This window comes from Tursiops truncatus, chromosome 4, assembly GCF_011762595.2.
Source record: "Tursiops truncatus isolate mTurTru1 chromosome 4, mTurTru1.mat.Y, whole genome shotgun sequence".
Lineage (NCBI taxonomy): Eukaryota > Metazoa > Chordata > Mammalia > Artiodactyla > Delphinidae > Tursiops > Tursiops truncatus.
Window position 1 is genome coordinate 74,199,142 of NC_047037.1, and position 12,007 is coordinate 74,211,148.

General features: G+C 43.6%; 1 protein-coding gene across 16 annotated transcripts in view; it reads right to left on the reverse strand.

The window, feature by feature from the left end:
- Nucleotides 1-12,007, reverse strand: part of KALRN (kalirin RhoGEF kinase) — a 645,891-nt gene that overhangs the window by 69,964 nt on the left and 563,920 nt on the right. For 12 of the 16 annotated variants that reach the window (XM_033855735.2, XM_073804132.1, XM_073804131.1 and 9 more), the window contains 2 exons: nt 6,317-6,597; nt 4,829-4,933 (listed from right to left, as the gene is read on the reverse strand). In XM_033855735.2, the coding sequence (XP_033711626.1) occupies nt 4,829-4,933; nt 6,317-6,597 (386 nt within the window). Of the gene's footprint in view, nt 1-1,307; nt 1,404-4,828; nt 4,934-6,316; nt 6,598-12,007 lie in introns of all 16 variants that reach the window. The other 4 variants (XM_073804130.1, XM_073804146.1, XM_073804148.1 and 1 more) reach the window with 2 other exon arrangements.

The following is a 12,007-nucleotide window of genomic DNA, read 5'->3' on the forward strand; positions in this document are numbered from 1 at the left end:
TATACTTTAGACAAGCAAAAGTAAGAAGGACAATATTCTAGAGAATTGGGGTGGTTTGAACAGAAACTTGGGGGGAGGAAAACCAAATGCATGTTTGGGGACAGTGAAGAAAATAATTTAGTTGGAGCCGAGTTCATCGCCCGGAATAATACATGGATGTTGGGAAGGAAAGTTGGAGAATAGGCTGCAGGACATTAGACTACTAGGTAAGTGTGGACTTTATGGGCCAGGGATTTCCAAACTTTGATTATATACTTCAATTAGTAAACACAATTTTGGTCATGCACTCCCCAAACATGTAATTTATTTATAAATTATATTTCTGTACTCCTGTATTACCCTTATGTGCATAATAAAACATACACAAAACCATTTTAAAATGATGAGTTAAAGAGATTCTAATATTTTGTTCCAGCACCTCAAAAAACCATCTTGTGTACTTCGAGTCTCCCCCACATTGGAGACCATCGTCGTGTAGGCAAGAGGGAGACAGGGAGCCCTCACTGAGGAGGGAGCCAATCATGGGAGCCTGAGGCCGGAGGCCGATGGTGGGGAGAAGGATTAAGCAATGGCTACTCTGGGCATGAGGTCAGGGCCCATGCTCAGGTGGTGAAAGAGAAAATGCAAAAAAAAGGGATGATTTTTTTTTTTTTTTGTGGTACGCGGGCTTCTAACTGTTGTGGCCTCTCCCATTGCGGAGCACAGGCTCCGGACGCGAGGGCTCAGCGGCCATGGCTCACGGGCCCAGCCGCTCCGCGGCATGTGGGATCTTCCCGGACCGAGGCATGAACCCGTGTCCCCTGCATCGGCAGGCGGACTCTCAACCACTGCGCCACCAGGGAAGCCCCGGGATGATTTTTTAAGGAAAAAGATGTTTAATGGTTATTTGCAGAATGAAGAGGGTATATGAGTCAGTGTGGAGAGGGACGGAGAGGTAGTGAGGAGTGGTCAGGGAGATGGGTTTCAAGAAGTCAATGCAGCGTACATGAGAGCACTCAACTCCCTGCGTGGGACAGAGAAAGATGGCAGGAAAAGGCACGACCTTCAGGAGTTTGACACTAGTACTAAAAATACCAGCTAACTTTTTTTTTAATTAGTAAGAAACATTAGAAAGAAAAGAAGAAGGTCATATGTGTGAAACTTCATTGGTCTTCTATAAACTAGGATATTTGAAAAGAGAGTTACTGTAATCAAAATTATGATGAGGCAGCTTTCCCTAGAGAGTATCCATCATTTTCAAGTGGAGAAGGGTTTAAAAGCCGCATGGAGGTGAAACACGCAGAACTGCCTCCAGGACCCACACTTACCAGCTTGCTTTTGACCAACTGTTCTATTGCACTGACAAGGTCTGCAGCAGTAGGTACTTCGGTGGAAGCCTGCCGGGCTGCTAGCAAAGAGGAGGACTGCAAGACATTGAGCAGCAAAGGAAAAGCAGATTAGCGAGGCGTGAGGAATAGCAATTAGGCGGCAACACAGCAAGTCCAAAGCTTCAGGCAGGCAAGGGAGGCAAAGCTCTCTGTGTAGAGGGAAGAGATGACAGAGGGAGATAGGGATAGCGTGGGTGTGGGGCAGCGAAGCAGGGGTGGGACCAAGCTCTTTTTAGTCAGACCTCTTGAGGAGCTGAGGGGAGGGGTCACTGAGTTCCCAGGAGGCCAACAGGGAAGGGCTGCACCCACTGACAGCAAGGGGGGAGGGGGCAGACAGGATTCTGGCCACTACAGGGCTGCCCACTGCTGTTCCAGGAAATGAGGGTCAATAAACCTAGCCTCGAGTGTGTCCAAAGAGAAACTGTCCTTACTTTACTTACATGTAGATCTTCAACACAGACTGTCACCATGTGTCAAGCAGAAATGCTAGGAGCAGGGCACTTGGAGACCAGAAACCGCCTCCCCCATTCACACACACACACACACACACACACACACACACACACACACACTCCCTCTCTCTCTCTCTCTCACACACACACACACACACACACACACACACGCTCCTCCACAAACACTGCTGTTTCTGGTAAGGCCCCCGAACTGAAACACTAGGGAAGTAATAAAGGGCTTTAGCAGGACTTGTGCGTCTCATGGTGGAGCAACCAGGCACTACCCTGTTCACAGTGAAAGGCGGCTCAAGCCCGGGGCCTTCCTCCTTCCCTCACACCAGCAGTAAGGACTGGTCTACCGGACTGTCTGGTCAACGGTTTGGGCATTCCTGCTCACTGAGGGATAGTGTTTTGTTTTGTTTTTTTTTTCTTCCTACTCCTACTTGAGAAGAAATTGGGAGAGAAACGGTTAACCCTGTGTAAGCTTTAACCCACCCTGTGCTTCAAAGCAGAGGACAACGGAGTTCCCAGGGCCCAGGACGCGTGGGCACAGTGACCGTGGGAGTAGAAAGTTGGACATCCTGGCCAGGCTGTGGCTTCAAGTCTGTCCTTTAAGTTATGGGGAAGAATTTCTAAAAGGAAGCTTCTTGTTGTCTAAGCTAAGACTTACTTTAGGTAAGTCTTTGCTTCTGAAATGGGCTAAAAAAAATCAAATGAATGTAATTAAGAGAGAGCAACACTCTTTTCCTCTCCTGGGGAAAGCAGGAAAGGAACTTAAATCTCTTTGGAAATCCAAGTTATCTACTTTCTGCTCTAGTAATCCTACCTCTGGGAACTTATTCCAAGGACAGAAGTCAAAAGAACAAATGCTGTATGTACCAAGTGATCTGTAGCAGTATTACCCAGAGCAGCAAAAATTGGAAACAATCCAGGATATCCCCAAACAGGCTGGTCAAGCATATTATGATACATCACATAAGTGAAATACTCCTCAGTTATTAAAATTATGGTTCTGAAGGTAACATTAATAAGATTTTAGGAAATATTAAACATTATTATTTAATTTATAAATATTAAAAATATAAAACAATGAACACATCCTATGCCTAGTATAATTATAAAAATAAAACATACCTGCATATGAACAAATAGAAGGAAACAGAATTAAAGTAACTGCACAACACTGGAATGGGTGAACTTTTAGAAATTCCTTTCACACCGTTGTAAAAATTATTTTAATGAATCCCAACTCCATTTGCTAGAAATTCTGAAGCTCATCCCGCTCCCAAATATTCCAGAAAAACAGACGTTCAGAAACCAAACAGCAGGACTGAGGAGGTTCATGTGTCTAAAAAGGCGCTCATGCCAGCTGCCCTAATCCTGGCTAAGAAAAGGGCTACACAAATGTCTGGGGGTAAGTCCGCATTCTCAGTTAAAAATTATCCAGGAACAACATAACGTCCTTTCCCCAAAACAAACCGTGCTTGAGGGACGTGGAGGGGGAGGGCTCGTGGCCTCTCCTTATCTTATGTAAGCTGGCACGTCCATGCGAAGGGCGGTGGGGGATGGCAGATAATGTGACCCGCGTGCCCTGCTCCCCACACACACTATCACTGTGTCCAGAACATTTGACAATAGGCCTCTGGGAACACAGCAGGTTGGTTCTCGTTCCCACCTCAAGGCGAAGCACAGGCGTTTCTGCCTCTGGGGATCCAGGATGGGCATCATGCCATGCTTCCTCTACTTCTCTTCCCAACAGTCCAGAGACAGAGCCTTAGGAGGGGCCGTAACTGTGTGCTTCTCATGGGTGAGTCACAGAGGGGGCAGCGACCACATCTGAGTCATGGACCTGTTCCTGGAAAATGTCCCTCTAGCTTAGCACAGAGGAAGACCTCAACTAATGTCTGGGGGCCACCGATCCAAAATGCAAAGCAAAGAGAATTCAAACAAGATCTGGGATATCACCAGAAACACTGAAGCAACTGCATCAGTACTTCCTGGATTGTATCCTGGGTGGCGTTGTGAAGGTTTGCTCCCTGCCCGTGCATGCTGGGCCCACCACCTCGGAAGGGGCTGCTGACTGCAGGGCAGAGCACTGGAGAGCACAGGGAGGCCCCAGGGGGATGGCTAACCACCACCAGCAGCACAAGAAAACGACACTCTGGAAAGCAAATGGGAAGGACAATCAAAAACTGAAACCACCACCTCAGCCTCCAGAGTCCTCCAGGACAGCGACGCTGAGAGAAGCAAGAGAAACACAATGAAGTGACAGCACAGTTAGGAAGGCCAGTGACGGAGCACACAACGAAAGCAGGGACCTACCCGAGCCTCAGCTCAGTACCAGGAAGCACGTTCAACCTGAGCCTCTGCTCCAGAACAATCGGGATGATGACCCTGCGCCCAGAGGCTTGGTGGACACATTTCAGACACCAGAGAGTCTCTGCAGGCCAGTGAGCCAGAGAATTTTGCAAATCAAAGAACTGAGGCAACCTGGCATGTTAGGTTTGTCCAACTTTGACAAAACCTCCCCTTAGCAGCATCTCCATCCCTCATGCTTTGTTTGCTTTGTTTGCACTGGGCTTGACCGGAAGTTACCATGATTTGGATTTTAGAGTTGAGGATGAGGAAAACAATCAACTAACACATCGGTTGAACAACAAAATGATCATGACCTAGAACCACCTTGGATTCCTCTTCGAGACAATAGTTCTTTTCGGGGGATCTGCTGCTTCCAAGGACAGAGCCATTACCCTTCATCAACAGGACGAGATACTAGGCAGATTTCTGCTTTGAGTATTTTACACCCACCCCTGTACTGCCCAGAAGCAAGTCAGACCTCCAGGGTTGGGGGAGGGGAGCCCTCCCCGACACAGACGGAATCTACATCACCTCGGATTCATGCGGCACAAGAGATAACAAGGAAGAGAGAGTGTTACTAACCCTGACACACACACAAAACGAAATCACGTGTTTTACACATGGCTCTTCCAAGTGAGAAGGAAGTCCTACCATCTCGTCCTGCGTGGGGTCGTTGTCAAAGATCTTCATAGGCGGAGGGAGGGGTGTGTGTGACTCTTCATCTGGCTCATCCTCACCCCAACCTTTCTTGCTCTTCTAGAACAAAAGAGCAGCATTAGTCACTGTTTCCTATAGTTAAAGATGCCAGTTGGTTCAGGACTTGGGATTTTTAGAAAAGAAACATATAAGATACCCGCCTCTCTCAACACACTCCTAGTTTTTTCAGTTTCAGGGTCCTCCTGTGTGGAATGGGCACACCTGCTTATCTCAAAAGGACAATGAGGTCCAAATGGTGGAAAACACACACACACACACACACACACACACACGAAAAACATCTACTTTATCGATTAGCCAGGAAGAGTGGAGGCTGAGAGAGTGGTTGGAGAGAAACTAACTTTTAAGTTCATGAAGGACTCAAACTACAATCTAAATATCACCAGCCTCTACTGCCATTCAGAGGGAGAAAAGGTAGACAGCATAAAACTACAAAGAGAGTCTGGTTTCACATCAGGAAGAATTTCTTAGCCATGTCAGTGACTAGAGTAGGTTAGTTTGCCAGATAAAAGAATTATCTCATTCCCAAACCAAATACCCACTATATTTTGATCACAGAATCCCAGTTTTGGAAGGGATATAAGAGGTCGTTGCCCAGTCTGACCTCTCAGCCAACACTGGTCTCTCCAACTGTTATGTGAGGTCATACAGTCTCCCAAACCTTTTCAGTATGGGTGTTCATCTGTTTTCATGAAGCCCCATTTCATCCCTGGCTGAGCCCCCATTAAAGGCTGCAACCTTGGCTACTGTAAACCTTCACCTGTTAATCATAATTCTGCCTTCTGGAGCAACCAGGAGTTGTCTACTCCATTTTATAAATGCCACTGCTCAACATACTCGAAAACAGCCATAATCTCCCAAGACAGTCTTCTGTTTTCCAGGCCTGGCAGGTTTAATGCGGTCTTTAGTAGAGGCTGGGGACTTGGTGACCAGCTGGCTCCCCGTGGGCCCCGACACGCATCTCCAAATCTGGCAAAATGGTGTCTGTCTGCTGGATACTCTAGGTGCAAGTCTTTAACCAGTCACAAATCAAACTGTCAATGTCTTTTTTTTTTCCTACTGTTTTTAATTTTTTTTTTTAAATTGAACTAAACAGATTCATAGACACAGAGAACAGACTTGTGGTTGCCACGGGGAGGAGGGGAGAGAGAAGGATGGACTGGGAGTTTGGGGTTGGTAGATGCAAACTATTACATTTAGAATGGATAAACAACAAGGTCCTACTGTACAGCACAGGGAACTATATTCAAACTGGCAATGTCTTGAGAATACAAAGATCACCTAGGCCCAAGAAGACCAACTACTGGGAACTAGAGTCTGGCTAGTTTACAAACCCCGGGGAAGGATGCCTCTCGAGGCTCCAGGAAGGAGGTACATCAGAAACCCCTCCCGATGGAAGGCTCCGGGGCTTCGAGTAAGTACCTCGTCAGCGCTGTCTCCCTGAGGGGTCGTCTCATCCCCAGGCTTGGGAGATCCCAGGTCAAAGCTCTTCCGACCGTCTCGTACTTTCTTCTGCTTCTTGATGTTTCCGTCTGCCTTCCCACTGTTGAGCCTTCGCACGGGACTCGTCAGCCACTTCTTCAGGGTGTTGGTGGAGCGCTTGGGCCCAGGGGAACTGTGGATGGAGTTCAGGGAGGGCTGGGCCTGCAGGTTGGCCACCGACTCGGACTTGCCTCCGTTTTCACTTGAATGAGAGTACGCATCTGAGGAAAAAGAATAGACAGACACGGCACGTCAGGGGCAGTTAAGGCAGGCTGCCAGCCTGGGAGAAAGACAGCTCCAACCCCAGGAAGCTAGGGCACCAGGCAGAATGTCAAGGCCAGCTGCAGACAGAAGACAAAGACTCCTGCAAAATCAAGATTCTAAGCAAGAACCATCAACCAATAACAATGTCACAGAGCACCTATGAGTATCATAAAGTTGTATAAGACACAGATTCTGTTTTCATAGATGCCTTATCTAGCTATACACACACACACACACAAACACACACAAAGAGGGAAAGAGAAGAGTCAAAGAGCAAGACAGAGCACGCAAAATAAAGATGAATGCACAAAGCAGTATGTGGTTAATTGCCAAAGGGCTGGCATGGACTGCAGACCATAAGGAAGCAGAGCTGAGAGGAGGGTCAGATCAGCGCAGGCAGGACTGGTCTGAAAAGCTTTAACGGAAGAGACGTGTCTGAGTAGGAGGGAAGGGAGAAGGAATTCCAAAAGCGGGAGATGGCAGGAACAAAAGCACAGAGGCAGGAAAATGGAAAAACAAGTGAACACAGCCCTTAAGCAGACCCTTCCAATGAAATAACGATGAACAGAGAAGGAGAAACTGGACAGAAAGAAGAGTGAAAACATTTAATAGTAAACTAGAGGAGTATGAACTTTATTGTGAGACGCTAATGGGAAAGGGGGCAAAAAGGGCTTTTGTTTGCTTGTTTGTTTTTTAATTAATCTGGTAACTACAGACAACATAGCCCTGGGAAGAGGGATTGGAATCTAGAAGCCCACACTAGGAGGACACGGGGAGGACAAAGGAATGGATGTGAGGCATTTCAAAGCAAGAAGTGATACAGTTAGTATCTGGATGACACATCACAGGTGAGTTGTCTCTCTTATGCTGCTTCTTCTCATTGCCAAAGAGGTCTTGGGAGAATACCTGACCAGCTTCACCTCAACCCCTGATGGGCCCTGTGGCCCTGGTACCAGTTTGCATACTGGTAGTTAAACCAAACACATGACTAGGTATTTATAAAAAGTACTGCCGTGGCTTTTTACGCCCACTTGTCTCAAAGACCGAATCATCTTTTCCTATACAGTAATGACTTTATCCTAGACCGAGACTAGAGGTCTAACCTGGCCTTGGAGGCCCGACGGCCTAGACCTGTCCAATACATTAGAAACCAAATCTTAAAATAAAGAGAATAAATATTTTTGCCAGTCAAGAGCTGCCTCCAGCCTCTATAACCGGCTGATCTCACAGGCACCAAGTTCAGGCTCCTGACCCTGCGGGAACTTTCTTAGATATGGTTAGAGTTCTGTGCATACAAGAACAGAATATCTGCATGTAGAAGCATTCAAAATTGAGCTTCTAAAGCCCCCTGGTATGAAGGATAACTCATAGGGTTGCTCAGCTCAGGGAATATTTAGGGATCGACTGACTTGGTTGACGTCCCTTTAAGGACAAAGCTGTAATCTTATCTCAGAGAATTCTGTGCTGGCTGTGGTCTTGGGTGTGTTGACATTATTTCTGAAGTGTTTGGTATGGGTCAAACTCCTGTTCTCAGAAGCCCGGGTGATAACATCTCAGCAGCACCACTGCAGCACTAGTAGTGGGACCTGGGCCTCTTATCTCTCTGCTGATAAGCCCCAGAGGCTTTTCATTCACCAGGCCCCTGTGACACCACAAGTCTCTGTTAAATCCAAGCCTTCAAAACTTAGATTTATCAGTATATGTTGTGTCAGCAGAGCTAGAGGCCCAGCCACATTAACTGTGCCTTGTGTTACTAAGCAAGACGGATGACTGCCTAAGTTTTCTGTTCCACGACGAACCACAGCCTGGCTTTGAGATTCATGAATGCAGATTTTGACTGACCATTCTGCTCCTCTCTCTATCATCTGATTCTGCTTTGGTGCATTCTGTACAAATTAATGGCAAGTGTACAGATTATAAAGTACAAATTAAAAATCAAGAGTATTCTCAATTTTGTTTCAAGTTTATTCTGTGTAAACCATCAGGGCCATTCAACCACAGCCCACATAAAAGAGAACTGAAGAGTTGGAAGCAATCTCTAACTTGTCATCTAGTGAGGGTCCCGTATTGAGACAGGACTATTTCTAAATCACTTTGAATGCATGGTTACAAAAAGATGTGGCATCGTTTAGTCTAGAAAATGTGTACTTAGTTTATTGCTACTTCAAAGAATTATTGCCATGTGATGCTCACCCCATCTTTGGAAGATGGGCTGCAATGAGCTGTTTGAGAATTTATTCTAGTACCTTTCCGGGCACAACAGCTAACTGACCGATCTGTAACAACTACAACAGTAATACTGTTATCTCACCAAATCTTTCCAAGCTGAGACAGGTACTAAGTATGAGTATCATCTTAGGAAATAGAGTGTTCCAGGAAACCCAGGGTCATCATTAGTGTGGCAGACAGGCAAAATTTAAACCCAGATCTGACTCCACTGCACATATATTTAATCTTATTCCCACATCTGTGTCTACTCCATGAATTCTGTTAGCCTCTATAATTATTGTAAAAAAGAACATCAAGTTGTTAGTCTATGTGACATTTCATATAGACATTTATATATAATTTATATGTTATTAAGTTTCAATGCTGAAAACAATCTCAGTCTCACTAATTTTACAGATAAGGCAATAAAAGCTTGTATATGGGAAATCCATGGTCACAAATTAGTTAGCCATAAAGCTAGGACCAGAATCCAGGCACCTCTACATCTCTGCAGGGTTCTGAACCAAAGCTTCCTCTTCAGGCCTGAGGCATTAAAAACTGTCCATAAGATTGGTATCTGGTTTTACGTCACTGGGAAGACAAATGTGTCCTTGGACACTGCAGGAATAAAGTTCCCTGGTATGTCCAACTTGCTTCCTAGATCAGAAAAAATAATATTCTGAGGCTGATTTTACTATGAGATATTTTTATTTTTTTCATTTTGTTTTGGCTGCACCACTCAGCACGTGGGATCTTAGTTCCCCAACCAGGGATCGAACCCTCACCCCCTGCAGTGGAAGCACGAAGTCTTAACAACTGGACCGCCGGGGAAGTCCCACTATGAGATATTTTTCAAATAGAAAAAAATATAGAAAAAATTTAACATCTAAATACCCACCACCTAGATATGATAAGTGTAGACATTTTTGCCATATTTGCTTCAGTTTTTTTAATCTTTCTTTTAATTGAACTATAGTTGATTTACAAAGTTGTGTTGGTTTCAGATGTACAGCAAAGTGATTCAGTTATACATACATATGTGTGTATATATATATATATATTCTTTTTCAGATTCTTTGCCATTATAGGTTATTATAAGATATTGAATATAGTTCCCCATGCTACACAGTAGGTCCTTATTGTTTATCTAATTGATATACAGTAGAGTGTATATGTTAATCCCAAACTCCCAATTTATCCTCCCCCATCACTTTCCCCTTTGGTAATCATAAGTTTGTTTTCTATGTCTGTGAGTCTATTTCTGCTTTGTAAATAAGTTAATTTGTATCATTTTTTTTTAGATTCCACATGTAAGTGATATCCTATGATACTTGTCTTTCTCTGTCTGAATTCCTTCACTTAATATGATAATCTCTAGGTCCATCCATGTTGCTGCAAATGGCACTGTCATTCTTTTTTATGGCTGAGTAATATTCCATTGTGTGTGTGTACATACACATACACACACACACACACACACACACACCCCACATCTTCTTTATCCATTCATCTGTCAATGGATATTTAGGTTGCTTCCATGTCTTGGCTATTGTAAATAGTGCTGGTATGAACACTGGGGTGCATGTATCTTTTCAAATTAGAGTTTTCTCTGGATATCTGCCCAGGAGAGAGATCACTGGATCATATGATAATTCTATTTTTAGCTTTTAAAGGGATCTCCATATTGTTCTCCATAGTGGCTGCATTAATGTACATTCGCACCAACAGTGTAGGAGGGTTCCTTTTTCTCCACATCTTCTGTAGCATTTGTTATTTGTAGACTTTTTCATGATGGCCATTCTGACCAGTGTGAGGTGATACCTCACTGTAGTTTTAATTTGCCTTTCTCTAATGATTAGCGATATTGAACACTTTTTCATGTGCCTGTTGGCCATCTGTATGTCTTTGGAGAAATGTCTATTTAGGTCTTCTGGCCATTTTTTGACTGGGTTGTTTCGTTTTTTGATATTAAGCTGTATGAGCTATTTGTATATTTTGGAAATTAATCCCTTGTTGGTAGCATCATTCGCAGTATTTTCTCCCAGTCCGTGGTTGTCTTTTAATTTTGTTTATGGTTTCCTTTGCTGTGCAAAAGCTCTTACATTTAATTAGGTTCCATTTGTTTATTTTTGCTTTTGTTTCTGTTATTCTAGGGGAGAGATCCAAAAAAATATTGTTGTGATTTATGTCAAAGAGTATTCTGCACCAATGTTTTTCTCTAGGAGTTTTGTAGTATCCGGTCTTATGTTTAGGTCTTTAATCCATTTTGAGTTTATTTTTGTACATGGTGTTAGAGAATGTTCTAATTTTGTTCTTTTACGTGTAGCTGTCCAGTTTTTCCAGCACCACTTATTGAAGAGACTGTCTTTTCTCCATTGTATATTCTTGCCTTTGTTGTAGATTAATTGACCATAAGTGCATGTGTTTATTTATGGGCTTTCTATCCTGTTCCAGAAAAGGCTCTTGATAAAATTCAACATCCCTTTATGATAAAACTCTCTCCAGAAAGTGGGCATAGAGGGAACATACCTCAACATAATAAAGGCCATATATGACAAACCCACAGCCAACAACATACTCAACAGTAAAAAGCTGAAAGCATTTCCTCTAAGATCAGCAACAAGATAAGGATGCCCATTTTCACCACTTTTATTCAACATAGTTTTAGAAGTGCTAGTCACAGCAATCAGAGAAGAAAAAGAAATAAAAGGAATCCAAATTGGAAATGACACGATGCTTATATATAGACAATGCTAAAGACACTACCAGAAAACTGCTAGAGCTCATCAATGAATTCAGTAAAGTTGCAGGATACGAAATTAATATACAGAAATCTGTTGCATTTACATACACTAATAACAAAATATCAGAAAGAGAAATTAAGGAAACAATCCCATTTATCATTGCATCAAAAAGAGTAAAATAAATGCCTAGGAATCAACCTACCTAAGGAGGCAAAAGACCTGTACTCTGAAAGTTATAATACGCTGATGAAAGAAACTGAAGACAACACAAACAGATGGAAAGATATACTGTGTTTTTGGATTGGAAGAATCAATATTGTTAAAATGACCATACTATCCAAGGCAATCTACAGATTCAATGCAATCCATATCAATGGTATTTTTCACAGAACTAGAACAAAAAATTTTTTAATTT